Source organism: Marmota flaviventris, chromosome 4 (assembly GCF_047511675.1).
Source record: "Marmota flaviventris isolate mMarFla1 chromosome 4, mMarFla1.hap1, whole genome shotgun sequence".
Taxonomy (NCBI): domain Eukaryota; kingdom Metazoa; phylum Chordata; class Mammalia; order Rodentia; family Sciuridae; genus Marmota; species Marmota flaviventris.
The window spans coordinates 9,026,322-9,054,286 of NC_092501.1; the positions used below are offsets into that span (position 1 = coordinate 9,026,322).

Genomic DNA, 27,965 nt, shown 5'->3' on the forward strand with positions numbered 1-27,965 from the left:
CTGTACTTGTTCCATGAGTTTTACTCATATTTCTCCTGAGTTGTTTGTTTATCATCCACCCTTTCTGTTTCATGAAGTACTTCCCCTAGTCTGTCATTTTGACTTTTCACTTTGTTCATGGTATTTTTTGATCAAACAGAAATATTCTACCAATTTTTTCCTTTAATGCCTCTACATTTCATGTATTTAGAGAACTTCCCTTACTTAGAATTAGAAAAATAAAGACTGGGATCCAAATTAGAATAAGATATACTCCAAGTTTGCATAAATGTCAAAATAGTCTCTAGTGTCATGTATAACTAAAAAGAACAAATTAAAATTAAAATTAAAAAAAAAAAGATTAGAAAAATAAAGACCTTCATTTTTCAAGCCCTTAGGAGTTTTCTTTACATTTAAATTTTTCATATATTTGGAGCCTCTAATGCAATTTACATATACATAGGGACTGGGACTATTTATAAAGCAAAGCACATCTGCATATATAGCTGGCTACAAAGATAGTTTCTGAATTAAAGCTATTTATTATATAAAATGTGGATTTATATTTAAAAACATAAATATTATTACAGAAGCTAAAGCATGTGAATAGCTACACTGTTGCAATGTGTTACATTGCATGTGAATAGCTACACTGTTGTTAAAATATAAAAATAACTTTCAAAAGTCTGCACCAAAACTTGAAATGATGTACTAGCATCCAGCTGAATAAGACTAAGGAAGAAATGAAAACCCTCAAGGGAAAAAAAGTTACCAACACACAAGATTTTGAAATTGGGACTGGAACCAAATCAGAGCTTCCTTGATTAAGGTGAGGGTCTCAGAAAGGAAATAAAAATGTTCATGAAGTGCCACTGAACAACTAGTCTGGAAACTAAATATTAACACACTGTAAATTGTTTCTTTATATTCTTCTAAAGACTGGAGAAATGATAAATACCATAAAGAAAATTTTAAGATAAACTAGTGAGTTACATATGTTTAGCAAGAACATCATATATGTCAATATACAACTTGTGTTTTTTAACTCTCAGCTGTCAATACAGTATGCTTTCAGACTCTTTCACAGCTTGGGCTGAGACTCAGCCCTCACAATGGTTTCTCCCAGCTCAGTGTTGTTTGGGCATCCACTCAGAATACTGAGAGTTTGAAAATCTCAACAGTAATTAATATACTACACCTGGTACAATGTCAGTGTTTAATACACACATTTCTGAATGAATAACATTTCTAGAAAAACCTCTTCTAAGAGAAGGAAGGGAGGCTGCTAAATCTCTTAAAAGACTTCTGGCACACCTTGAAGTCTGAATAAAAACTCACATACTTTTATTATATCACAGCAAGAGAGGCACAGTGATCTGCTGTAGAAAAAATAAATAAATCAGAGCCTGGAAATCAGTCAGACCTGACTGGCTGATGCTCTTACAAGCAGAATCATCCCATAAACATCATTTGACTGCTAAGCCCTATTTTCTACATCTGTGAAACAGAAATGCCAACTACCCCTTCCTTGAGAGGTAGAGATGATACATGCAAAAACCTAGCATAGTGCCTGGGACAGAATATTATTCTCCATCATCATCCTCGGAGATTTCACGAACTATGGAAATATTGTGGAAAATATAAAGCAAATTACTGAAAAGCGGTATATTTGCAATATCAGAGGCAAGAGGAAACAGGGAAAGAGACTCTGAATTAAAAAAAAACAAAAAAACTAGGACATCTCTATGTTGTCATCTTTTTAAGCTCAATGAACAATGAATGTGCCCAAGGCTTGAGTGCTTCCTGCCTTTTCCCTGGACAACTTTATTCCAAATCTTTACCATCCAAATAAATAAATGAAATAAAAACTAAAGCATAAACATTAGCTTAACTGCAAACACAAATCATCTCACAACCCAGCACTGACTATGGCTCAACTGTGGTTACATATTAAGTGATGATAAAACACGTTATCTCATTCTTTGTCAGGTTCCCCTAATCTATTCTTTTTCTGCCCTCTTCTCTCTTAGATGCTGGACTTCCTTGAGAGTGTGTCTAATTTTCTTAATTCTCTCCTCTTACCTCTTTACCTTTGTCCTACCTTTAGATTTTTTTTTTATTTTTCACGTGAGTTTGGCATTGTCTCATGTCTCTTTTCCTATTTGATAATTCTCCTTAAATATTAAGTAATTCTGGGCTGTCTATTCATGTTTTAAAAAGAAGTGTTAAAAAGACTGACTAGAACCCAACTACTATGTATAACTATAAAGGTATCTAAAATAATAATAATAATAATATGGGAAGAACTTTTTTGGGAAAAAAAAAACCCGTGTGAACTCTCTTGGATTATGGGGCTGCTGACTCTTCTAAGAAAATTTCCAGGTCTAGAGTCAGGGTAGGGAAGGACCCAAAATGGTTAGCTCTTCATTGGCCTCTTCCTCTAAGCTGCCTAGGTACCTGTTATTCCTCTATCTTCCTTCTATCTTTATACAGTGAGGTTCACACATGTCTATTAGAGGTTTGAGTATTTCTTGTCCTCACTGTTCTGGAGCAATTTGTGAGATTAGGTTGCAACTTGAAATGGAAATTGTGGTTCATTTTAGAAGCCAGTGTCTGTCTCTCTCTCTCTCTTTCTCTCTCTCTGAAAGTAAGCATTTTATGACTCATTTCTCTACTGCAATAGAAGACTAATAATAAACTAACTATAGAGAGACCAGTAAGTGATTAATCTTAATCTTTGATTCCAAATAAATCATCTATTTTAAATATCCCAAAATTATGAATGTCAAATTTATTACTTTATACTATTCCTTCAAACTCTAAGTTTAAAATTTTACAAATAAAGATTTGTCAAAAAGTATATTCTTTAAATATTCTAAAATACAAAATTCTTACTTGACTTGCCCCCAATAGCCATCATTTGTAAGGCTCCTAGGCATGTTCTTATTTAATAACCAATAGTATAATTTGTAGTAAATACGTTATTTTTTTTTTTAGGGGGTTGACTGGGGATTAAACCATTAAGCCACATCCCCAGCCCTATTTGTATTTTATTTAGAAACATAGTCTCACTGATTTGCTTAGGGCCTCACCTTTTGCTGAAGCTGGTTTTGCACTTGCAATCCTCCTGCCTCAGCCTACTGAGCTGCTGGGATTACAGGCCTGCACCACCATGCAATAGCTTCATAGCTACTTTTCCAACTGCTGTATTCCATCCTGCTACTATCATATTTTCTTATTGGATATATGATTACCATCAGATGCTATTCCTAATTTATGGCCTGCCAAAGAAAGTTGCCCTTTGCAAGTAAGAGAGAGCAAAGAATTGTAACATTAACTCTGCCTCCCAAAGTAACTTTTTTTACAACAATGTAAATAGTCTCTCTTTATGTCAGCTGGCCATTCCTAATTTCTGTCTCTCCCACTACCAGTGTCCACTAGGATATTCTCTGAGAGAATATTAATTCTCCCAGCTTCAACCATCTCCCTCTCCAGTTCTCCATTCATGGTTTGTTTGTTTTTTGGTGGTGCTTACCCCTAGACCTTCTCCATTCTTAATCTTCCAGTTTTAGCCAGTTATCAGTTATTGCCACCAGAAGATTTCCACTTGAAAGTTCCCTCACCCCTTCAACCTCCTACAAAACATTTTGCCTTGTCGCATCAGCTCTCCTCAATTCCTTTTTTTTTCTTTTCTTTTTGGGGGTACTAGGAATTAAACTCAGGGGCACTCAACCACTAAGCCACATCCCCAGCCCTATCTTCAATTTTATTTAGAGACAGGGTCTCACTGAGTTGCTTAGCTTCTTGTCGTTGCTGAGGCTGGCTTTGCTTGTGATCCTCCTGTCTCAGCCTCCCAAGTTGCTGGGATTATAGTCGTGCGCCACAATGCCTGGCTCCCTCATTTTTTTTTTTTTAGAGAGAGAATTTTTTTTAATATTTATTTTTTAGTTTTTGGCCAACACAACATCTTTGTTTGTATGTGATGCTGAGGATCGAACCCGGGCCACACGCATGCCAGGCGAGCGCGCTACCGCTTGAGCCACATCCCCAGCCCCCTCATTTCTTAACATAAACTTCCTTGCTATTTCTCTCTTCCCTTCAGCTCCCGTACATCCAGCATCCAAGTTTTGGGGACTTCAAATGTTTTTCCAACCTTCCTCTTTCTCCCATTGGTACCATGGTAATTCAGGCCCTTAAGTACAGCAATTTAAATGCGACTGAACCAATATGCATCAAGGCTCTCCCAAACCAAGCTACTTCACCTATGGGTTGCTTCCATATGCTCTTCACTTTCTCTCTTCCTTTTTTCCTTTTTTTTTAAAAATCTTATTATTTAAAAAAATTTTTTTTCTTTAGTTGTACATGGACACAATGACTTTATTTTATTTATTTATATGTGGTCACTTGTCAACCCACCCCATGCAGACTTATGCCTGCCTTTTTACTCCAGCCTCTCACGACTGCCCCCAGCTTCACCAAGTGCTCAGCCCCCACACACCATATTCTACCTGGCACACCTCTGCCGATGTGGTCCTCCTACCTTTCTCCCCAATGTAAAGGATGATCAGGAGTTTACTTGGCCTCAAACTCAGCACTTCATCCAGTGTGGTTCCCCTGACTCCTGAGGTCCCCTATGAAGGTGTGGAGTTCTTTCTTGGTTCTTCCTTTAATAGACTATACCCCCCTTTATGTATTTTGATAAATGTAATGATAATAACCTAACATTGTGTCTGCATGTGAGACAACCAGCCTCTGAGAGCCTTAGAGGCAGCAACTGCTCCTGTTCACCTCATCATCCCAATGTAAGCACAGTGTCTGCCACAAACAAGGTAGTCACTAAATATCTGCTCAACAAGGCAATCTAATAACCTCAACTACTCCTGCCTCCAAACTATAAATTTCTCCTAACTGACAAACTCAAGACCAAATCTTTTTCATTATTTACGTGTTTAATAATATGGAATAATACTAGGTATAAAATTAAAAATTACCTAAAATCTCACTGAAGGTGATTATTATAAACGTCAAGATAACATGGGTGCAGGGAGGAGGCTGTGACTAGGATAGGGCACAGAAAGAAGCTTTGGGTTTGGGGATTGGGACAAAGTTTTATTGACTTACCTGGATGGTGACTGCAAGGAAATTTGTCTTAAAATAACTCTTTAAGCCACAGGTTTACTCTCTGTGTTTTCTGTGACTGTTTTCTTTTACTCTGATGGAATTAATTATATCAATCTAATTTAAAGTAAGTAACATAAAATATGGCTACTTACCAAAACAGAACTCAGCCTTTGGCCTTAGCTTAGTTGCATCGCTAACCTAACAAGAAAGAGAGAGATGCGTTATTCAATTCTTCAACACTACTCTAACCAAACTCAAATATCATATAAATTCTCACATGTATACTTTCCCAACAATGATGAACACTTATCATATAAATCTGAAATTAAACTTCAAAGGCAACTGAAAAACAGCAGCAAATTAAGTATAGAATCTGAGTTTCACATTTAATGTTTAAAACAAATGGTACTTCCATGCTTTCTTTGAAAAACCTTGTTTTTTTCTTTGAAGGAAATATGAAGAAGTTGAAAGTAAAACAGTAGGCTTTGTCACACACATAAATATTTTTCATTTAACATCATCTTTAAAACTCCCTCAATGAATAATCTATAAGCTCTGAATTGTTCTCAAATGTCATGTTTCAAAATCAGCTGTGAACTCTAAGTGAAATGGGGGTGGGCAAGGGGAAGACTGTGTATTTGAAGTCCCCAAATTCAGAAGGCATTAATATGCTATGAGAAATTAACAAGGTACTTAATCCCCACTTTTACAGGAGAATAGAGGGTAATGGGGCCACCTACTTAAATGTAGCACAAGGTTCCTTTTAGAAAGTGAAGCAACTAGCTACACCTGGTTGCTGCTATCCCCAAATAAGAAGCTCTCAGAATCCCATGCATGACTATCACTGTGCTGTTGCCGAGAGGAAGAACTCATAATTGTGGCATCTATTTTGTACCTTCAAAAGGAATTCTGATCCCAACTACAAATTCACAGCTGCGTCACACTGAACTTTGTTCCGGGAATAAATTCTGGGTAAATAAGTTGAAATGTCTAAACTAAAGTACAAACTGTAAATCTCAAACTTCAGTAAGCTGTAGGACAGACAGAAAGTCAGAACTGCACAGAGAAGAGGTTGTTGTTACTGTTGTTGTTGTTAATATTATTATTTTAGTACCAGGGATTGAACTCAGGGGCACTCAACCACTGAGCCACATCCCTCTATTTTGTATATTATTTAGACACAGGGTCTCATTGAGTTGCTTAGCACCTCACTTTTGCTGAGGCTGGCTTTGAACTTGTGATCCTTCTGCCTCAGCCTCTTTGTTGTCTGAAGGCTAATAAATATGTTTTGTCGGGGCTGGAGTTATGGCTCAGTGGTAGAGCACTTGTCTGGCATGTGTGAGGCCCTGGGTCTGATCCTCAGCACCGCATATAAATGAATAAATAAATAGAATAAAAGATCCATTTACAATTAAAAAATATTTTTTAAGAAAAATATGTTTTTTCAATGAGAATGAGTAGCTTTATTGTAATGCTGATGAAGTCTTTTATTTAAAAAAGTATCTGTCTTCTGAACAGAGGCCCATCTATAATCAATATTCTATTGAAATGATCCATCTTTGCCAATAATCACAGTATGTGTATCAGTGTACATTATTTAACAGCACTGTGTGATACCTTTCGCATCTCATACTTTACCAACAAACTTCTTATGGCTTTTGTGTAAAACAAAACAATCACACGACTAGCACCTCCATGTCTCTTTCTAAAACACTAATTAAAGAAAAGGAAAACAGCTATCTGATCAATATAAAATCTCTATTTTTGAAAATAATAGAAAAATAGTACTATAAGAGCACCAGAAAAACAAATAAAAAAGAAAACAGAAACTAATAGAAACAAAGTAAAAAGAAGGAATAAAAATCATCCTTTCAACTTGAAGATAGTCCACATTTTCCTCAAAATAAAACATAAACATAATGTCAAAAACAAAGGAGCTGGGGCCCCTACAGTCTCTGGTCGGAGTCACAGGGACACTAAGCCTGCTACCTGGACATTTGCTGACCATGGTCTCCTGGTGGTACTTTTTGCTGCCGCCAAAGCGGCCCTGTCTCAGGAATGCAACCTTCCTAGGACCGGGATATTGCAGGCAACGAGGATCTTTCATACTGGGCAGTCACATCTTGCCCCTCTACCACCTCTTCCTGGATATGGAGGAAAAGTTCATCTTGGGCTGATCCCTGAGGAATTCTTCCAGTTTCTTTATCCTAAAACTGGAGTAACAGGACCCTCCATGCTTGGAACTGGGCTTATCTTATACTTTATATCCAGAGAAATAGATGTGATTATTACCCCAGAGACCTTCTCTCCCATATCAATAGTGGGGTTACTCGACTATGTAATTAAAAAATATGGTGCCTCTACTGGAGAATTTATTGATAATGAACAAAAAATTGCCCAACTAGAAGAGTTGAAGAAGGCTTCCATCAAACATATCCAGGAGAATTTTCCAATTGAGTTGGAGAAGTCAAAGCAGGCACTGGTTCAGAAGCACCACTATCTTTTTGATGTCCAGGGGAATAACATTGCTATGGCCTTGGAGGGAGGTAAAGAATTGCCTGGATTATCATATCTCTGTGCAGAATATGATGCATCGAAAGGAACAGGAACACATGATAAACTGGGTGGAGAAGCTTGTGTACAAGAGCATCTCTGCACAGCAGGAAAATGAAGCGACTGCCAAGTGCATTACAGATCTCCAGCTGCTTGAAAGAAGGCTCAAGCAAAGCAGGTTATGTAAATGTATCTGTCCCCGTTGAGACAGCTATACACAACTGACTGGGTAAATGAAAACTATTCTATGTGACAAAATCTTTCTCTACTGCTATCTACTGAAATTACAGTTTATTTTTTCTAAAAAAGAAAAGTTCAAGTTTCTTTTAGTGAGACAGCTAAATCTGTTGGCCAAATATTTCTCATCATTATTCTGCATTTTGAGTTGTTCTTTGATTGCTTTTTAAAAAGTGGTTTGCTTTTATTAAAACATATTGCCTGGTGAAAGATTACCAAGTTACAATTTAAATTTAAAATTAATCCATTATCTTGCAATAAAGTAATGATTAAAACAAAATTAAAAAGAACAAAGGAGCTAGATACGGTGGCTATTGAGGCAGGACGATCTCAAGTTCCAGGCCAGATTCATCAATGTAGCGAGGCCCTGCCTCAAAATAAAATTTTATTTATTTATTTTTTTTTTTTAAAAAAACATTTTATTTACATTTTTTAGTTTTCGGCAGACACAACATCTTTGTTTGTATGTGGTGCTGAAGATCGAACCCGGGGCGCACCCATGCCAGGCGAGCGTGCTATTGCTTGAGCCACATCCCCAGCCCCAAAATAAAATTTTAAAAAGGCTCTGGATATGGTAGAGCACCCCTGAGCTCCCTAGCACTACAAGAAAACAAAATAGCAACAAAAAACAACCACACATTTAGAAAACTCTTCTCCAGATCTTCTCAAAATAGTTAACTGATTTTTCTCATTCTGATGTTCAAGCATCTGACCACAAACATTAGTATTAACTTTTGTAATTCATCACATCCTGAAGATTGAATTTATTTTCTTCCCAATTTTGTCAATTTAAGGATCTTCCTACCTGTAGTAATCAGGTACTGTTTTCAGCGTGATATACCCTTTAAATGAATAGAAACTGCTGCTTTTGTTCACACTTGCACTAGGAGGAATTTTAGTTCACATATGAAAGTAAAACAAAGTATAAAGATTACCTTTGAAATATAGGTAAGTTTAATGGCTCCAACACGTGATGATCCAGAAGGAAGGTTCTAGAAACAAATTATTAATATATAATTAATAGCCAACATTATACATTTATTTATAATATAATGTTTCATATATTCTAAAGCTAAGAAATTAGAGTTGTTAAGGTCACATTTTAGAAATCAGCTTTTCTCTGTTATGTATCACAAGGTTTGATACTAAGACAGAAACTTGGATAACAAAGTGGCAACTCCTCTGTTCCATTTGTATGCAGTCTGTAACTGAAAGTCTGTTTTTATCATTGTAGTCAAACTAATGTTCTTTTTCATAAGCTTAAAAAGCCACAAAAAAGGATAAGACATTGAAAACATAAACAAATAAAACTATAAGAAATTTTAGAAAACTACACATAATACTGTTTTATTAAAACTTCTTTATCAAATGTATATCCTGAAAAAAAAATGCTGGATTTTTCTCTCATTTAAATGGCTTAGTGTTTGTCATACCACATTTAATCTATATGGATGACTTTTTTTCAAAATATTGATTCTCCCTAAATCATACGTAGGGAATGTTGAGACAAATGAGGATAAATGAATTTATAGTGTTGAAACCAATGAAGAAGGCTGGTGAGCAGATACATAATCAAAATTATGCTTTAATCAATGCACCGTGAAATATAATAACTAGGTAGTTTATAAAAGAGGAAGATGGAGGTAGCAAAACTAAAAAAAACGAACCTGGGAAAAAGTAATGAAGAATATAAATGAAAAGAATGATATAAGATTTTAAAAGTAAAACTAAATCCTGACTTTGAAAACCATCTCTGCTAAAAATGAAACAGGATCAACTTTTCTCCTGACTTTATAATAACGCACATTAAGAAAAAAATCTAAAGGGGCTGGGTTTTGGCTCAGTGGTAGAGTGCTCACCTCACATGTGCGAGGCCCTGGGTTCAATCCTCAGCACCACGTAAAAATAAATAAATACAATAAAATAAAGGTATTGTGTCCAACTGCAACAAAAAAATTATTAAAAAACAAATCTACAGCTTATTCCAATGAATAGTTAGGAAGTACCTTCATCAGATAAGCTTATTGGAAGCTTAGACATTTCAGTGTTAAGGTTCCCAAACTTGAGCTGGTTATTGTTGATAGCTACAGTCTTTTCAAAATATTTACTCTTATGTAGAGTAAAACTGCATTATGTTCTGCTTTGAACTGTATATGATGTCCAAACTTTCAAATATAAATCAATAAATATGTATATAAAACAAAATTATAGTTTTTAATGTTAAGTTTTTAAAAGTTTAGTCATAGTCTAATATTTTATACTTAGGTTGTTTTTTTAAAAAAATTTTGGATAAGGAAATGTATGTCTTCAAGAATCACTCATATTAAAGTGAATTTTTTTAAACAGTTACCCTTTAATTCAAAATAACTTTTTTTGTTTTAAATCTTCCATAAGTCTATTGTTTTAACTCACTGGACAGAGCTCTAAGCCTTTGGGTAAGAAAGTGAGAAATCAAAGTATGAAACATAGGATCACGGAATAAACAGTAGCACAGTAGAGGGAAATATCAGTGGAATATTTAAAAATACATCTATGGACTAGAAGGACTGTTGTAAAGTTCAAATAGAAAAAAAAAAAACAGGTTTCAAAATGTATTACTTGACAATGAAAAAGAAATAATAAACTAATAAGACATCTAAGATACAAAGGGAAACAAGCCATTTGTTAGTTACGAGCTCCTAAACTCATTTTGCCAAATACTTTTTAAGGTTTCTTCAAATTCACTTCCTAGCAGTTACTTAATTATTTAATTCTCCACTATTATCAACATCCACAACAGAACACAGAAAGCCCCCAACTGATACCTAGTAATACATTAGCATTGATTTGTTTAAACCAATGATTAGTGGAAGCACTTAAGAGAGGAATTGGCTCTCTAAAGACAGTTGCAAACAGATTTTCTTTACCAGAGTTATTATAATCAGTATAACCATGTCTCGTACTTCCACAAAAACAATAAAACTGAATCATTTGCAATTGATATTTTTCAGTAATTCAAAATGACTAAAAACTGGAATTTAATATGATTTAACTAATGTAATAATCTTAACAAGATGTTTTGCTAAAGTTTCCATAAAAAAATTATGTCTTTTTTTTAAATTAGTTACACATGACAGTACAATGATCTTGACATATCATACATTTGAATCAGATGGGGTATAATTTCTCATTTTTCTGAGTGTACAGGTTGCAGAATCACATTGGTCATGCAAAAAATTATGTCTTAATCATTACATTTAGGTGACACAAAATGTTATTAATAGCAGGTCAAGATTTTAAGGATTCTCTTAAGCTGGAAAGAAGACAAAAAATTAATAAGAATTAAAAAAAATTAAATTCTGCAAATAGCCAGAAAAATCACTGAACTAATTACAAGAGAGACAAAAAAGTTGACGTGAGAGCCTGGATATGTAGCACAGAGGTAGAACCTGTGGTTAGCATGCACAAGGCCCTGGGTTCAGTCCCCAGTAACACCCTCACTCCCCAAAATTCATGTGACAAAGACCCTGCTGAAACCCTCAATAGATACCCCCCACTGCCAAAGAGATAAACTGTTGTCCAAATGTGCCATGGGTCCTCTTGCCTTGACTGCTTTGTCCACAGCACTCTGAGCCCTGGAATAAACTACTTGTTATCACCTCTTGACCAAAATCATATCCAACATTCTAGGTTAATTTTGATGTTACCACATATAAGTTGCACAGACCTTGCAAAGAGAGAGGTCTATCAGGGAGAGAACACAGGCTAAACTATGTGATGGCTCTGGAGAAGAACCAGGAGCTGGAATCTGGCAAGCAGCAATTATAGGGAGTCAAGGAGTTCTCAGTTTCTACCTGGGGAAAAGAAGTTTATGAGGGGACCATGCCCCAGATAAAGAACTGCGGTCCTAAAAGGGAGGAATCTGATCTACACTTTTTTTAAAAAAAAAAAAGCAAAGATGAACTTTTGATTTTTGCTGACCTATTATTCCTCCCACTGATTCTAGCCAAGTAAATAAAGGTAATAAGTTGTGACTACACATCAGGTGGCTAACTCCAAAGAAAGGTGGTTACACCCAGAGGTAAGGCAATAAAACAGGGTGTCAATAAGCTCTACAAAGATAGTAGTAGCAAACAGTTCCCAGCAAAATATGTCTAATACAAAGTCACTACTCAAAAAATATCAAGTGAATTAAAAGTGAAAGGCTGCCTATAAATAAAGACTTAAAACTTAGATAACAGAAAACTGGAGAGCAAAAGTGAGATTAATGGTTAGATGATGCAAAGAACTAGATTTTGACTCACAGAAAAAAATAATAAACACTGTCTCAAATATAATTACTTTTTAGTAATGTGTGTTTCAAATATCTAAAACCCACTGGGCAAGACATTTGCTAGGGATTCACCCCTGCTTTGCATATATTTTCTTGTAGCATACATTTCTGTTTTTAACTTTTGTATCAAGTTTTATTTGAAATAGAGTCCCACAAATAAATTTTAAAATTACTCACAGATGATTTCTATTTTTAAGTCTCTCACATAATTTGAAACTGGGATCCTAATTTTTAATTTGTGATCTTTATCCCAATGACTTGCAAAGCAACAATAAAATTTAAATATATTTCAGTTCACATATGGCATTACAATGACTGACAGTCAAGTCTTACACTATAAAAGAACTATATATGATTTTGGTTTTTTTTAGTGCTGAGTAATATTCCATTGTGTATAAATGCCACATTTTTTTTATCCATTCATCTATTGAAGGGCATCTAGGTTGGTTCCACAGTTTGTGAATTGTGCTGCTATGAATATTGATGTAGCTGTATCTCTATAGTATGCTCTTTTTAGGTCTTTTGGATATAGTCCGAGAAGGGGAATAGCTGGGTCAAATGGTGGTTCATTCCCAGCTTTCCAAGGAATCTTCATTCTGCTTTCCAAATTGGCTGAACCAATTTGCAGTCCCACCAGCAATGTACAAGTGTACCTATTTCCCCACATCCTCGCCAGCACTTGTATTGTTTGACTTCATAATGGCTGCCATTCTTACTGGAGTGAGATGATACCTTAGAGTGGTTTTAATTTGCATTTCTCTGATTGCTAGAGATGGTGAGCATTTTTTCGTGTAATTGTTGATTGATTGTATATCCTCCATACCCCATTTGAATCAAATGTATGATATGTCATGATCATTGTATTGTCTTGAGCAACTGAAAAAAAAAAAAAAAAGAAGTAATAGTTTGGGCTGAGGCTGGGGCTCAGTGTTAGAGTGCTTGCCTAGCATGTGTGAGGCACTGGGTTCAATCCTCAGCACCACATTAAAATAATAATAATAATAATTATCATCATCATCCCTATCCTACATACAACATCTCAACCAAATGAGTTAAAAATTTTCTACCAGAACTATGTACACCCCTTTTAACATTCAGAGTTAAAAAGGGTTTTATATCTCATCTATACATACTATTTTTTCAAAGGAATAAGATTTTAGATAGGTGGAAAAGCATTTGTGGTAGTTAAGACGTGAATATAAACAAGGTAGATATACAAGCTGAAAACATATTTGCAGAAGCCTAATCCCAGGTGTGGTTCCTACTCAGTGCCACAGATAGACTGAGTCCTCTTTGTAGGTCACAATTATGCAGTAATTTTGGTTCACAGAATTTTATATTAAATTATTTGAATGTATACAAACCTAAATTTAAAAATCTGTACATATTTATTATTATACCTGTATTTTTGGTAACAGGGATTATTGTTTTGTTGTTGTTGTTGTTTTTCCTCTTTCTGGTCCCAGGATTGAACTCAGGGGGCACTTAATCACTGAGTCACATCCCCAGCCCATTTTATTTTTTATTTTAGGATAGGGTCTCGCTAAGTTGCTTAGGGTCTCATTAAGTTACAGAGGCTGGCTTTGAATTTGCAATCCTCCTGCTTAGCCTTCCAAGTTTCTGGAACATATATCATTTTGATGTATTAAGACTGGTAAAGGGCTGGGACTATAATTCAGTGGCAGAGTGCTTGCCTAGCATGCGTGAGGCAGCACATAAAAAACCAACAAATAAATAAAGACATTCTGTCCATCTACAACTACAAAAATTTGTTTTTAAAAGATTGATAAATATTGCTAATTTAAATTTTAAATTACACATATGCTTAAAGGACAGAAATTTCCAGGAAAGTAACTGTTAAACTAGAATATGTAACTTTTCAACTTTTTAAATAAATAGCAAGATTAAAAAAAAAAAAAAAAAAATCCCACTGGAGGTAACACTTCTCTCCCAAGAAGGATATACACATACAAACACACACACACAATTTTTATCAAATGATGTAGTTTTACCTTCTGAAACTCAAACAAGACAATAAGGGTCATAGGTACAGATAAGACAGAGAGTGTAATAATAAACATAGTATTACCTAAAAAGACAAATCCTAAAGCCTATACAGCACGTCAAATCATGTAATAAATAAACTTTACTATGCTTTTTAAAGGTAATCTTTGGATTTTACACACCTGTGGATTATCCATGTACCATACAAAACTATCTTCTCTGGTATCCAGTATGAAGTACCTTCGAAGAAATTTCCCACTGTTTTCATTTTCTTCAATGTCTAGAAAACCACAGATGCGATTCTGACGATCCACATAAGGCATTTCTGGGCTTGAACATTACCCTGTAAAATAAAACATTAACAGTAAGCTCCCTAGAAAAAAGAAAAGAATTTTGCAACAGGAAGCAAGATTAAATCTGTGCTATGATGCAGTCGTTTAATAAGAAGCCTACTCTTCTCAATGTTAGGCGAAACCAGTTAATAAGAATTTATGCCAACATCTAAAGCATGAAAATACATCACTTTAGAAAATAAATTTATGTTCACATTGATAGGGACAAAGAAGAGTTGTGTACCCCTTAGCTGAATAAGTTACTTACTTTTACCCTAAAATAAACTCAAGTGAGTCAAAAATTAGCTTTCCATATTTTAATTTCCTAGCAAGAAAATCTACCTTTTGGATTGTTTTAGAATATTTAAATTTGTAAGACAACAGTAATAATAGCTAATGTTTATAGACCACTTACTCTAGTATAGGTTCTGTGCAATGTTCCTTTCTATGCATTATCTTAATCTTCATAACAACCCTAAGTGTAGGCATCACCAATCCATTTCACAAATAAAGACGTCAACATTGACAGTAAGTAACTGCCCTGGATTACAGAACTAGTAGGAAAAGAATCAAAACTCAAACCCAGATTCCTGGACTCCAGAGCTCCTTTCTTAAACTCTACACCACCCTATCTCTCTAAAACTCTATGAAGTGAACATGTAATAACAACAAAAAATGTTTTATCTAAATCTGAATTACTCGGTCCCTTTATATCCCACTACCAAAGACAGAAATTCAGAACACACAGGAACATATTAAATTGCACCACAGGGACCCAATCAGCAACACTGAGATCCAATCCAAAGCCAGGTTGGGACACTAAAAGACAGACTACCCAGTTTCTTGAGCAAATAAATTACCACAGGGGAAAAAAAGGGAGAGAGAAAAAGAGGAGGTACAGGTTAAAAGAAACTTAAGAAGTATAACATATTCTGGTTCTAAAGTATTGAAACTTTTGTTGTAAACCAGGATCTGGGTAAACAGTGACGTTTCCAACCATTTTTGATCTAGAAACTATAGATGTATAATCTTCCTGACATGAAGCTTAGTCCACTCTGCAGATAGCTGTTCCTATACTGGCAGAGCCAGCAACACTATACGTTTTGGCAGACTGAATTTGTATAATTAGTTCTTCATTTAAAGGCTCAAGGTAAATTAACTAGAATATTTAAATTTGTAAGACAACAGAAGATTCAATAACAATGCAGTTTGATATACGTACTGTATATCATTATTTTATATGTAGAGAAATAGTGAAACACATCAAAAAGTTTCAAATAAAGTTGTCCATTAAATGTGTGTTATCAATGGAAGGTTTTTGTTTTACCCAGGGCCTTATATATGCTGGGCTAGCATGCTTTATCCACATACATAGCTACACCCCAGCTAATAAAGTTTTATTCAGCCATTTAAAAAAAAAGGAGGGCTGGGGATATAGTAGAGCGCTTGCCTCACATGTACACGTCCCTGGGTTCAATCCCCAGCACCACACAGACACACACACAAATGAAATTATGTCATTTTAAGAAAATAGATGGGATGTGAAAACATTATGGTGAGTGAAATAAGTCAAACTCAGAAGGTCAAGGGTCATATGTTTCTCTTGTAACATATGACCTAAGCCCCAGGCGGGGGAGGGAGTCCGCAGAGAGGAAAAAGAAAAAAAAAAAAAAGATGTAGGGGAAGGGATCTCATGAAAAATCAAAGGGAGATCAGCAGAGTAGAGGAAAGGGACCCTAGGGAAGGAGGAGGGAAAGAAAACGGGAAACATCAGGAAATGACACTGGTCAGATTATATTGACTATGTGTATGAATAAATACATAAAAACAACCAATAAGTACAATAATGCACCAAAAAAAATGTAGAGAAAAAAAGTGTGTTATAAATCTAGCACTTACAAAGAAATAATCTTTTTACTCAAGTTTTCCAAATCTAAAATCTAATCAAAGCTTAAAAAATTAATACTCTATACTAAACATACACTACAGTAAAAACTATCAACTTTGTGGTACTGCCATGAGCACAGGCATAGACCAATGATATAAAACCGAGAGCCCAGAAATAACCCAGATACTATTGCTGAATGATTTTCAGCACAGATGCTAGCACCATTCAAGGGGAATGAACAGCCTTTCAACCAATAGTGCTGATGTAACTGAACATCCACAGGTATAAGAATGAAGCTGAACCCCTACCTCATACCACACCAAAACTAACACAAAATGCATTAACAATCTAAAATAAAGGGGTAAATCTTTTTAATCTTGGATGTGGCAATGAATTCTTAGATGAACCCTAAGAGTATGAACAACAAAAGAAAAAATAAGATAAACTGGACTTCATCAATTAAAAATTTTTGTGCATCAAAGGATATCAATAGCTGGGTGTGGTGGACACCTGTAATACTAGGAGGCAGGAGGATCATAAATTCAAAGCCAGCCTCAGCAACTTAATAGAGCCCTAAGCAACTTAGTGAGATCCTGTCTCAAAATAAAATATAAAAAGGTTGGGGGATGTGGCTCAGTGGTTAAGTGTTTCTGGGTTCAATCCCAGATTGGGGGGGGGGGGGGCGTTCATTCATATTATATATTTTGAAGAGACAATCTATAGGGAGCAACTATCTTCAAATTATATATCTAATAAGGATCTAGCATTCAAACTATATAAATAATTCTTATAACTCAATAACAAAAAAAACTAATTTAAAAATGGACAAAGACTTGAGATATTTCTCAAGAAGAAATAAAAATGGCCAATCATAACACAAAAAGATGCACAATTTAATTAGCCATTAGGGAAATGCTAACCAAAACCACAATGAGATACCACTTCATACCCACTAGAATGGCTATAATTAAGACAGGAAAATAGCATGTTGGCAAGGACATGGAGAAATTGAAACTCTCCATTACTGGTATAAATGTAAAATGGTACAACAGCTGTGTGAAATAGCTTGGCAGTTCTTCAAAGGTTAAACATAAAATTACATAAGACCTAGCGATTCCACTCCAGACATACTCAGGACTGAAAATCAGTACTAAACACTTGAACATGAATGATTCATAGCAGCACAACTCATAATGGCCAAAAGGGGAAACAACCCAAACAGCCACCAACAAGTGAATGGATAAATAAAATAGGGTATGTATCTACAATGGAATATTATTCAGACAGAACAGGAGAAAGGAATTAAGGTACTGATATATGTCACAGTCTGGATGAACCTCTAAACGCTAAGTGAAAGAAGCCAGCAACAAACAGCTACACATTGTACAACTCATTTACATGAAAGATCTAGAAAAGATACATCCAAAGAGACAGAAAGCAGACTGGTGATTGCCAGGTGGGGGGTGGGGGGGAGAGGGAAGTATAAGTAATACGTATGAAAGTGTTTTGACACTTTTTGATTAAGATGGTGGTTTGCATAAATCTGACAATGTATTAAATGCCAGCAAATGAAAACACTAACATGCTTGTCTTATGTTAATTTCACCTCAATTTATAAAAGTAAACTTACAGGATATCTTATTACCCCAATGAATTTTACCTTACTTATTTTGAAAAAGTAGACCAGATAAATTACCTATGTAAAAACAACTTATATGCAAAATGAGACTAACTTTAAGACCCCCATGTTGTGTAAAAGCCAACTATTCCACAGAGAAGCTGTGTAGCGAGAAGTGGCCAGCCCACACCCAACTGTCCTGGTCATGCCAGCAGAGCAATGCCAGAGGCTGGCTCTGGTGATCATCCAGCCTAGTCAAGCTGCAGAGGACTGGAGTGCCGGCTGCCGTGGGACAGCAACTGCATGAGGGAGCCGGGGAAGAAACTGCCCAAGTGAGCTGGGTCAATTCAAAGAACAGTGGAAGACAATGAATTGTTCTTAGAAGACAGACAGACAGAGACAGACAGACACACACACACTCACACACACGTGTGCACGCGCGCGCCAAAAAAAAAAAGAAAACAATCTTACCCATTATCTAAAATGCTTTGGTCCAGAAGCATTTCAAGTTTCAGAGTTTTTAGAATTTTGGGATTTTTGCATAGACTTTACCAGTTGAGCATTCCTAATAAAAAAATTTGCTATCTGTAATGCTCCACGATCTGAAACAGTTTTGTTTTTGTATGATACTAGAGATTAAATGCAGAGCCTCACACATGCTAGGCAAGTACTCTACCACTGAGCTACATCTCCAACCCTTTTTTATTTTGAGACAGGATCTCAATAAATTGCCCAGAAGGCCTGGAATTTATGATCCTCCTACCTCAGACTCCAGAGTAGCTGGGATTACAGACATATACCACATGCCCAGTGGAGATCTGAAACTTTTTGAGTGCCAACATAACATTCAAATGGTTTGGGATGTCAAAGCATTTCAGATTTGTGAATTGGAAATGAGAAACCGGCATAAAACATTCAAGGAATTGTATTATTATTATTTTTTTTTTTATTTTTTTTTTTAGAGAGAGAATTTTTTAATATTTAGTTTTTAGTTCTCGGCGGACACAACATCTTTGTTGGTATGTGGTGCTGAGGATCGAACCTGGGCCGCACGCATGCCAGGCGAGCGCGCTACCGCTTGAGCCACATCCCCAGCCCCATGTATTATTATTATAACCTGCTGGATTTTTTTTTTTCTTTTTGGTACTGGGGATTGAACCCAGGGGTGCTTTATCACTAAGCTACCCCCCCAGTCCTTTTCAGTTCTGTAATCTTGAGACAGAGTCTTGTGAAGTTGCTGAGGGTCTCACTAAATTGCTGAGACTAGCCTCGAATTTGTGGTTTTAGGATTACAGGTATATACCACCATACAACATTCTGGATTTTTGTTAGTTTTTAATGCTATAGATCGAATTATCACCTGGACAGCTATTGAAAATTAAGATGATGTACATTTAAGTAAACCACAGATGAAAGAAAAAAAAATTGAGAGAAATCCAAAAATCTTTTTAACTGAATGAAAATGAAAAAGAAAAAGGTCAAACTGTGTGGGATGCAATTAAAGAAGTGTTTTAGAGGAAAATTTACAGCTTTAAAATGCTCTTATCAGAAAAAAGGCTCTAAAATCAATGATGTTAAGTGCCACCTTAATTGGTTACAAAAAGGGCTAAAAAAGAACAGTTAAAATTTGACAAAATAGAATATCATGCTAAGTGAAATAAGTCAATCCTAAAAAACCAAAGCCCGAATATTCTCTGATAAGTGAATGCTGATCCATAACTGGGGGGAGAGGGGTAGGAAAAATGGAGGAACTTTGATGGGGCAGAGGAGGGGGGCGGGTGAGGAGGGTGTATGGAAACAGGAAAGATGGTGGAATGAGATGACATCATTACCCTGGGTACAAGTATCACTGCACATATGGTGTGACACTACATAGTGTACAACCAAAGAAATGAAAAGTAGTGTTCCATGAATCAAAATGCATTCTGCTGTCATATAGACCTAATTAAACATTAACAAAATAGCCTGGTGTGGTGGCACACCCCTGTAATCCCAACGGCCTGGGAGGCTGAGGCACTGAGCAACTCAATGAGACCCTATCTCTAAATAAAATACAAAATTGGGCTAGGGATGTGACTCAGTATTTAAGTGTCCCTGAATTCATTCAATCTCTGGTACCAAAAGAAAATTTAACAAAATAAAAAAGAAATGATAGGGCTGGGGATGTGGCTCAAGCGGTAGCGCGCTCGCCTGGCGTGCGTGCGGCCTGGGTTCGATCCTCAGCACCAAATACCAACAAAGACGTGTCCGCCGAAAACTAAAAAATAAATATTAAAAAAAAAAAGAAATGATAAATATTAGAAAAGAAATTAATGAGGGCTAGGGTTGTGGCCCAGTGGTAGAGTTCTCACCTAGCATGCTTGAGGCACTGAGTTCAATCCTCAGAACCACATAAATGTAAAATAAAGATACTGTGTCCACTTAAAACTAAAATTAAAAAATAAAAATTAAAAAAAAGAAATTAATGAAATAGAAAACAAACAATAGCCAGGCGTGGTGGCGCATGCCTATAATCCCAGCAGCTCGGGAGACTGAGACAAGAGGATCACAAGTTCAAAGCCAGCCTCAGCAATGGCAAGGCACTAAGCAACTCAGTGATACCCTATCTCTAAATAAAATATAAAATTGGGTTGGGAATGTGGCTCAGAGGTTGAATGGCCTTGAGTTCAATTCCCAGTGCCAAAAAAAAAGAAAACAAACAATAAAGTAAGTTAACTAGAACCAAAAATGGTTCTTTTGAAAAAACAAACCAACAAAACTGATAAATCAAATACTTGGGAATTAATCTAACAAAAGAGTTGAAAGACCTACACAATGAAAACTACAAAACACCAAAGAAAGACAATGAAGACCTTAGAAGATGGAAAAATCTCCCATGTTCTTGGAAAGAAAAAATTAATATTGTCAAAATGGCCATACTACCAAAAGCGTTATATAGATTTAATGCAAGTCCAATTAAAATCCCAATAACATTCCTCATAGAAATAGAAAAAGCAATCATTTGGAAAAATAAGAGACCCAGAATAGCCAAAGCAATCCTTAGCAAGAAGAGCAAAGCAGGATGCATCATAACACAAGACCTTAAACTATACTACAGAGCTATGGTAACAAAAACGGCATGGTATCGGCATTAAAATAGACAAGTAGACCACTGGTACAGAATAGAAGACACAGAAACAAAACCCACATAAATACAGTTATCTCATACTAGACAAAGGCATCAAAAACATACATTGGTGAAAAGATAGCCTCTTCAACAAATGGTGCTAGGAAAACTGGAAGTCCATATGCAGCAAAATGAAATTAAACCACTCTCTCTCACCATGCACAAAACTCAACTCAAAGTGGACCAAGGACCTAGGAATTAGACCAAGAGACCCTGAACCTAATAGAAGAAAAAGATCCTGACTTCCTTAACCAGACTCCTAAAGCACAAGAAATCAAATCAAGAATGTATGGGATGTAGTCACGCTAAAAAGCTTCTTCTCAGCAAAGGAAACAATCAATAATGTGAAAAGAGAGCCCACAGAGTGGGAGAACATCTTTACTATAAACACATCAGATAGAGCACTAATTTACAGGATATATAAAGAACTCAAAAACTCAGCATCAAAAAATAAATAACCCAATCAATAAATGGGCTAGTGAACTGAACAGACACTTCTCAGAAGATATACAACTGATAAACAAATATATGAAAAAATGTTCAAATTCTCTAATTAGAGAAATGCAAATCAAAACGATTTCATCTTACTCCAGTCGGAATGGCAATTATCAAGAATACAAGCAAGAGTAAGTCTTTGCAAGAATGTGGGAAAAAGGTACACTCATACATTGCTGGTGGCACTGCAAAGTGCTGCAACTCTATGGAAAGCAGTAAGGAGATTCCTCAGAAAACTTGGAATGGAACCACCATTTAACCCAGCTATCCCACTCCTCAGTTTACATCCAAAGGACTTAAAACCAGCATGCTGTAGTGACACAGCCATATCAGTGTTCACAGCAGCTCAATTCACAATAACTAAACTGTGGAAACAACCTAGATGCCCTTCAACAGGTGAATGGATAAAGAAACTGTGGTATATATACACAACGGAATATTACTCAGCATTAAAAGAGAATAAAATTATGGTATCTGCAGGTAAATAAATGGAGTTAGAGAATATTACGCTAAGCGAAGTAAGCCAATTCCCAAAAAAACAAAGGCCAATGTTCTGATAAGTGGATGCTAATCCATAATGGGGGGGAGAGGTGGAGGAACTTTGAGTGGGCAAAGAGGAGGGAGGGAGGGAAAAATTGGGGGTATGGGAACAGGAAAAATGGTGAAGTAAAATAAACATCATTATCCTAGGTACAAGAGTAATATACATATTGTGTACATATGGTGCGACTCTACATCGTGTACAACCAGAGAAATGAAAAGTTGTCCTCTATTTGTGTACAATGAATCAAAATGCATTCTGCTGTCATGTATAACTAATTGAACAAATAAAAATAAATAAATAATTTTTTTAAAAAAATGTATGAATCTACAGCTATGTGGACCAAGTGAAAAAGAGAGCAAAAGCCAATATTAGGAGTTAGGCACAGTGGTGCACACCTGTAATTCCAGCAACTCAGGAGGGGGAGCAGGAGGATGGCAAGTTTGAGGCCAGACTCAGCAACTTAATAAGACTCTCAGTAACTTAGTGATAGACTGACTCAAAATAAAAAATAACAAGAATTGGGATGTAGCACAGTGGTAAAACACCCCTGGGTTAAATCCCCAGCACCCCCCGCCACACACACACACACACACACACACACACACACACACACACACACAAAGCTATAGTCTAAAAACTATAAAACTTCCAGAAGAAAATACATAATAGGGCTGGGGTTGTGGCTCAACGGTAGAACGCTTGCCTAGCACATGCAAGGCCCTGGGTTCGATCCTCAGCACCACATAAAAATAAATAAATAAGGGTATTGTCTACAACTAAATAAATGTTAAAAATATATATATATATATATATATATATATATATATATATATATATATATATATATATATATATATATAAGTCTTCATGGCCTCTGGGATAGACAAAGATTTCTTAGATAAGATATAAAAAGCCTAAACCACCTAACTGATGCATTGAATTTAATCAAAATTTAAAATGTCTGCTCTTAGCCACTTGCCTGTAATCCCAGTGGCTCAGGAGGCTAAGGCAGGAGGATCATGAGTTCAAAGCCAGCCTCAGCAATTCAGCGAGGTGCTAAGCAATTCAGTGAGACCCTGCCTCTAATAAAATACAAAATAGTGCTAGGAATGGCTCGGTGGTTAAGTGCCCCTGGGTTCAATCCCCAGTACCCAACCTCCCCCCAAAAAAGTCTGCTCTTCCATTGAGTCGCAAGTTTTCAATTCTGCAAATATTTCAACAAAATTGATACAGATGCATTAAAATAGGCTGGAAATCATAATCCAGAGCTTATATATCCTTTTAATGTATGTTCACAAACACGTATGTCCAAATGCTCATTTATCTATTACCTTTCTTCAAAAGAATAGATCTCTTGGGGGCTGGGGTTGTGGCTCAGTGGTTGAGCACTTGCCTAGCATGTGTGAGGCACTGTTTGATTCTCAGCACCACATATAAATAAATAAAATAAAGGTCCATCGACAAATAAAAAATATTTTTAAAAAAGAATAGATCTCCCAAGCCATAATTATTTTGTAAATAGCAAATGTGCTGCTCAGTTTAAGTTTTTACAGGTGTTCCCACATCTGGCATGATGGGTGATGCATTAATCCCCAGCAACTGGGATTAAAAAAACATAAAAACAAGCCACAAAATGGGATCCAGGACAGGCAGGTAATTATTACAATTCAGTAAGGCAGACAATCAAACAGGAAAATAGGCAAAAGACTCAACAGGTATTTGAACGAAGAAGACACACAAATAGTAAATAAGCATCAAAAAAAGGGATGTTCATCATCATTAGTCTACAAGTTATTACCAAAAAAAAAAAACTATGAGATACTACAATGTACTTACTAGAATGGCTGAAACAAAGACAAAAAATGTGACAATACCAAATGTTATCAAAAATGTGGAACAAATGAGCTCTCATACATTCCTGGTGGGAATGTACAACTCTGGAAATCAGTTTAGCAGCAGTTTCTTATAATGTTAAACAAATCCTTATAATACAGCACAGCAATTCCCTTCCTAGTATTTTTGTTCATGTAAACTTTTAGAGCATTATTCATAATTGGCAAAATCCAGAAACAACCCAAATGTCCTTTAACTGGTGAGTAAATAATTAACAATGGTATATTCAGTACAATGGAATACAACTTAGCAATACAAAGGAATTAACTATTAATATATAAAACAGATGAGTCTCAAACGTATTTTGCTAAGTTAAAGAAGTCAGGAGAACAGATCCCTGGGTAGAAGAAGTTCATTTCAGAAGGTAATTCTGGAGGTGGGAGAGCTGATCTACATCTTAATTGTGGTGAGATACAAGACTATGAATGTCTTAAAACTATTAAGCCTAAATACCACATTTGCATGACCTTAATCACATGCAGAGTAAAAAGACAAGAGGCTGGTGAAATAGCTCAATAGGTAGAGTGCATGCCTTGCAGGGTTCAATCCCCAGCACCACAAAAGAAAAAAAAAAAAAAACCCTGCAGTGATGGAAAGCAGATCAGAATTGCTCGGACTTGGAACAGAGGGAAGAATTGACAACAAAGGACAGGAGGAAAATATTATTTTCTTTTTTTGATTGCTAATGGTTATGCATCTGTATGTAAATGCCAAAACTCACAGAACTAGACCCATTTTAAAAATGGGTAAAATTTATTGTTTATATTTATATTTATAAAATTTATATTATAAATAAATAATCCTGAGTTTAAATTTAAAAAAATATACACACTTACCAGAACAAATAAAACTATACAGACTGATAACAAAATGTCATCAAAGATGTAGAACATCCAGTTTATACCCTGCAGATGGGAATGTAAAATGGTACAACCACTTTAGAGAAAGTTTTCTCAATAAAACCAAACATACCTATCCTATAATCCAGTCATTCTATTCCTACCTGTTTACCCAAGAGAAAGAAAAACATATGCACACAAAGACTGACAAAAGTTTAGAGTGACTATTCATAAATCCTAAACTAGAAATAACCCAGACTGTGCATCAACAGGTGAACAGATAAATAAAATGAGTAATATCTATGTAATTGAAGACTGCTCTACAGTAAAAAGGAATTACTGGGCTGGGGATGTGGCTCAAGCGGTAGGCAGCGTGCTCGCCTGGCATGCGTGGGGCGCTGGGTTCCATCCTCAGCATCATCCCTAGTCCTTTTTCACTTTTGAGACAGGGTCTTGCTAAGTTGCTGAGTCTGACTTTAAAACTCCTGACCCTCCTTCCTCAGCTTCCTTGGTTTCTGGAGTTACAGTGATGTACATGGCTAAACTGTACATTTTAAATAGACAGCTGTATATAACTTCAAAAAGCAGCAATAAAAAAATCCAGAAGAAATAAAAACTCATTTCATTGATAAATGACTACAAGTAACTTTTCAAAAGCTTCTGCTTGTCAAAAACTTGATAAGTGAAATCAAAGTAAAAAATATTTGTACTTATTTATCACAATGTGCTCATCTCCCTAACATATAAAGAGTTTACAAAAAATGGTCAAAGAAAATATATCAAAAGTATGATAGGAAAAAAAATGAGTAAAAGACTTGAACAGACAATGCCTTTAAAAATGGCCTTCGGGATGGGGATGTGGCTCAAGCGGCCTGGCATGCGCGGGACGCTGGGTTCGATCCTCAGTACCACATAAAAATAAAAAAAGATGTTGTGTCCACCGAAAACTGAAAAATAAATATTAAAAAAAATTCTCTCTCTCTCTCTTAAAAAAAAAAAAAAAAATGACCTTTAGGGCTTGGGTTGTGGCTCAGTGGTAGAGCTCTTGCCTAGCATGCATGAGGCACTGGGTTTGATCCCCAGCAACACATAAAAATAAAAACAAATAAAATAAAGGTATTGGGTCCATCTACAACCCTAAAAACACTTTCTTAAAAAATGGCCTTTAAATATACGAAAAGATGTTTAACACCATGCATAAGAGAAATCTAAGAAAAAAAAAAAAAAAACCAGAAATGTGGCATTACCACTAACATTACAAAAAGAAGGGGACTTCCTATACTTCCTCACAGAAGAGTATGACACCATTCATGAACACTTTGGGGGGAAAAAACAAAAACATTCTGAATCTAATCCTCTAAATCCAACTCTACTATATAGGAAACACAGAAGGCAGTGAAATCAGAGCATGAGAAACTACACCACAGGGATTCAAATGATAAAAATCTATCCTATCAGAAATTTCTTAGGACAACTAGTTTCTTCAATATTAAATGAAAAAGCAATAGGAGAGGCCGGGCACGGGGCACATCCTGTAATGCCAGTGGCTCAGGACACAGTGGAGGCAGCAAGATTGTGAGTTCAAAGCCAGCCTCAGCAATTTAGCAAGGTGCTAAGCAACTCGGTGAAACCCTGTCTCTAATAAAATACAAAATAGGGCTGGGGATGTGGCTCAGTTGGTCAAGTGCCCCTGAGTTCAATACCCAGTATCTCCCCCCCCCCGCCCAAAAAAAAAAAAAAAAAAACAGCAGTAAGGAAGAAAGGAACTGGTCAGACCCTACAAACCAGAAAAAGACTTTGAAAGAAGATTAAACCTATTATAAAATATGTACCTTATTTAAATCCTATTTAAGAAATGTGGGGAATTTGAATAATGTCTAATGATATTAAAAAAAGATATTTATGTGGTGATAATAGTATTATTGCTGTTATAAAATGGGTTATCATTTAGAGATGTCTATTGATACAGAGACAAAATGTGTCTGGGATTTGCTTCCAAATAATTGTGGAGACGGGAACAAATGGAGAAGGAAGCCTAGGCTGAGGGCTGTTTGGGCTAAATGATGATGCATAAGGACAATTTATATTACTCTTGTCTACTTTTTGTGGATGTTCACAATTCTCCACAATAGTAAAGTTTAGAAATATCTAAACCTGTGGTGCATGTCTATAATCCCAGCAACTCTGGATGCTGAGGCAGGGGAATCACAATTTCAAGGCTAGCCTCAGCAATTTAGCAAGATCCTAAGCAACTTAGCGAGCCCCTACCTTAAAATAAAAATTAAAATTAAAAAAAATGGGCTGGGTTTGATCCCCAGTACAAAAGTAATAATAATAATAAAAATAAAAACTTTCTAAAACAAGAAATATCTAGGGCTGGGATTATAGCTCGGCAGCAGAGCACTCGTTCGAGGTGCCCAGTTCAACCCTCAGCACCCTGTAAAAATAAAAAAACAAAATAAAGGTATTGTGTCCAACTACAACTAAAAAATATCTCCCCAAAAAAAGAAAGAAATATTTACTATACAACCAGAGACATGAAAAATTATGCTCTGTATGTGTAATATGAATTTAAATGCATTCTGCTGTCATGTATAACAAATTAGAATTTTAAAAAGTTTAAAAAAATACATTAAAAAAAGAAATATCTGAACTACATAGAAATATGATTTTCATTTATCACATGGGCAAAAATTCCAAAGTCTGGGATGGGGTTGTGGCTCAGTGGTAAAGCATTTGCCTAGCATGTGTGAGGCCTTGGGTTCGATCCCCAGGCACCACATAAACTAAATAAACAAAATAAAGCATTTTGTCCATCTACAACTAAAAATATTTTTTTAAAAATTCTAAAGTCTTGGGCTGCGGATGTGGCTCAAGCGGTAGCGCGCTCTCCTGGCATGCGTGCGGCCCGGGTTCGATCCTCAGCACCACATACAAAGATGTTGTGTCCGCCGAAAACTAAAAAATAAATATTAAAAAAATTC

At 35.9% G+C, this 27,965-nt stretch overlaps 1 protein-coding gene, 1 non-coding gene and 1 pseudogene across 6 annotated transcripts in view; 2 read left to right on the forward strand and 1 right to left on the reverse strand.

Annotated features, from left to right (window-relative positions):
* Plekha1 (pleckstrin homology domain containing A1) overlaps positions 1–27,965 on the reverse strand; it is a 61,666-nt gene that overhangs the window by 26,350 nt on the left and 7,351 nt on the right. For all 5 annotated transcript variants that reach the window (XM_027930292.2, XM_071610840.1, XM_027930293.2 and 2 more), the window contains exons 2-4: positions 14,389–14,549; positions 8,826–8,882; positions 5,253–5,298 (exon numbers count right to left, since the gene is read on the reverse strand). In XM_027930292.2, the coding sequence (XP_027786093.1) occupies positions 5,253–5,298; positions 8,826–8,882; positions 14,389–14,529 (244 nt within the window). In that variant the 5' untranslated portion in view covers positions 14,530–14,549. The remainder of the gene's footprint in view (positions 1–5,252; positions 5,299–8,825; positions 8,883–14,388; positions 14,550–27,965) is intronic.
* Positions 7,107–7,859, forward strand: LOC114088499 (ATP synthase F(0) complex subunit B1, mitochondrial pseudogene; annotated as a pseudogene).
* Trnaa-agc (transfer RNA alanine (anticodon AGC)) lies at positions 26,001–26,072 on the forward strand. Its single transcript has one exon. It is a non-coding gene; the product is annotated as a tRNA-Ala (tRNA).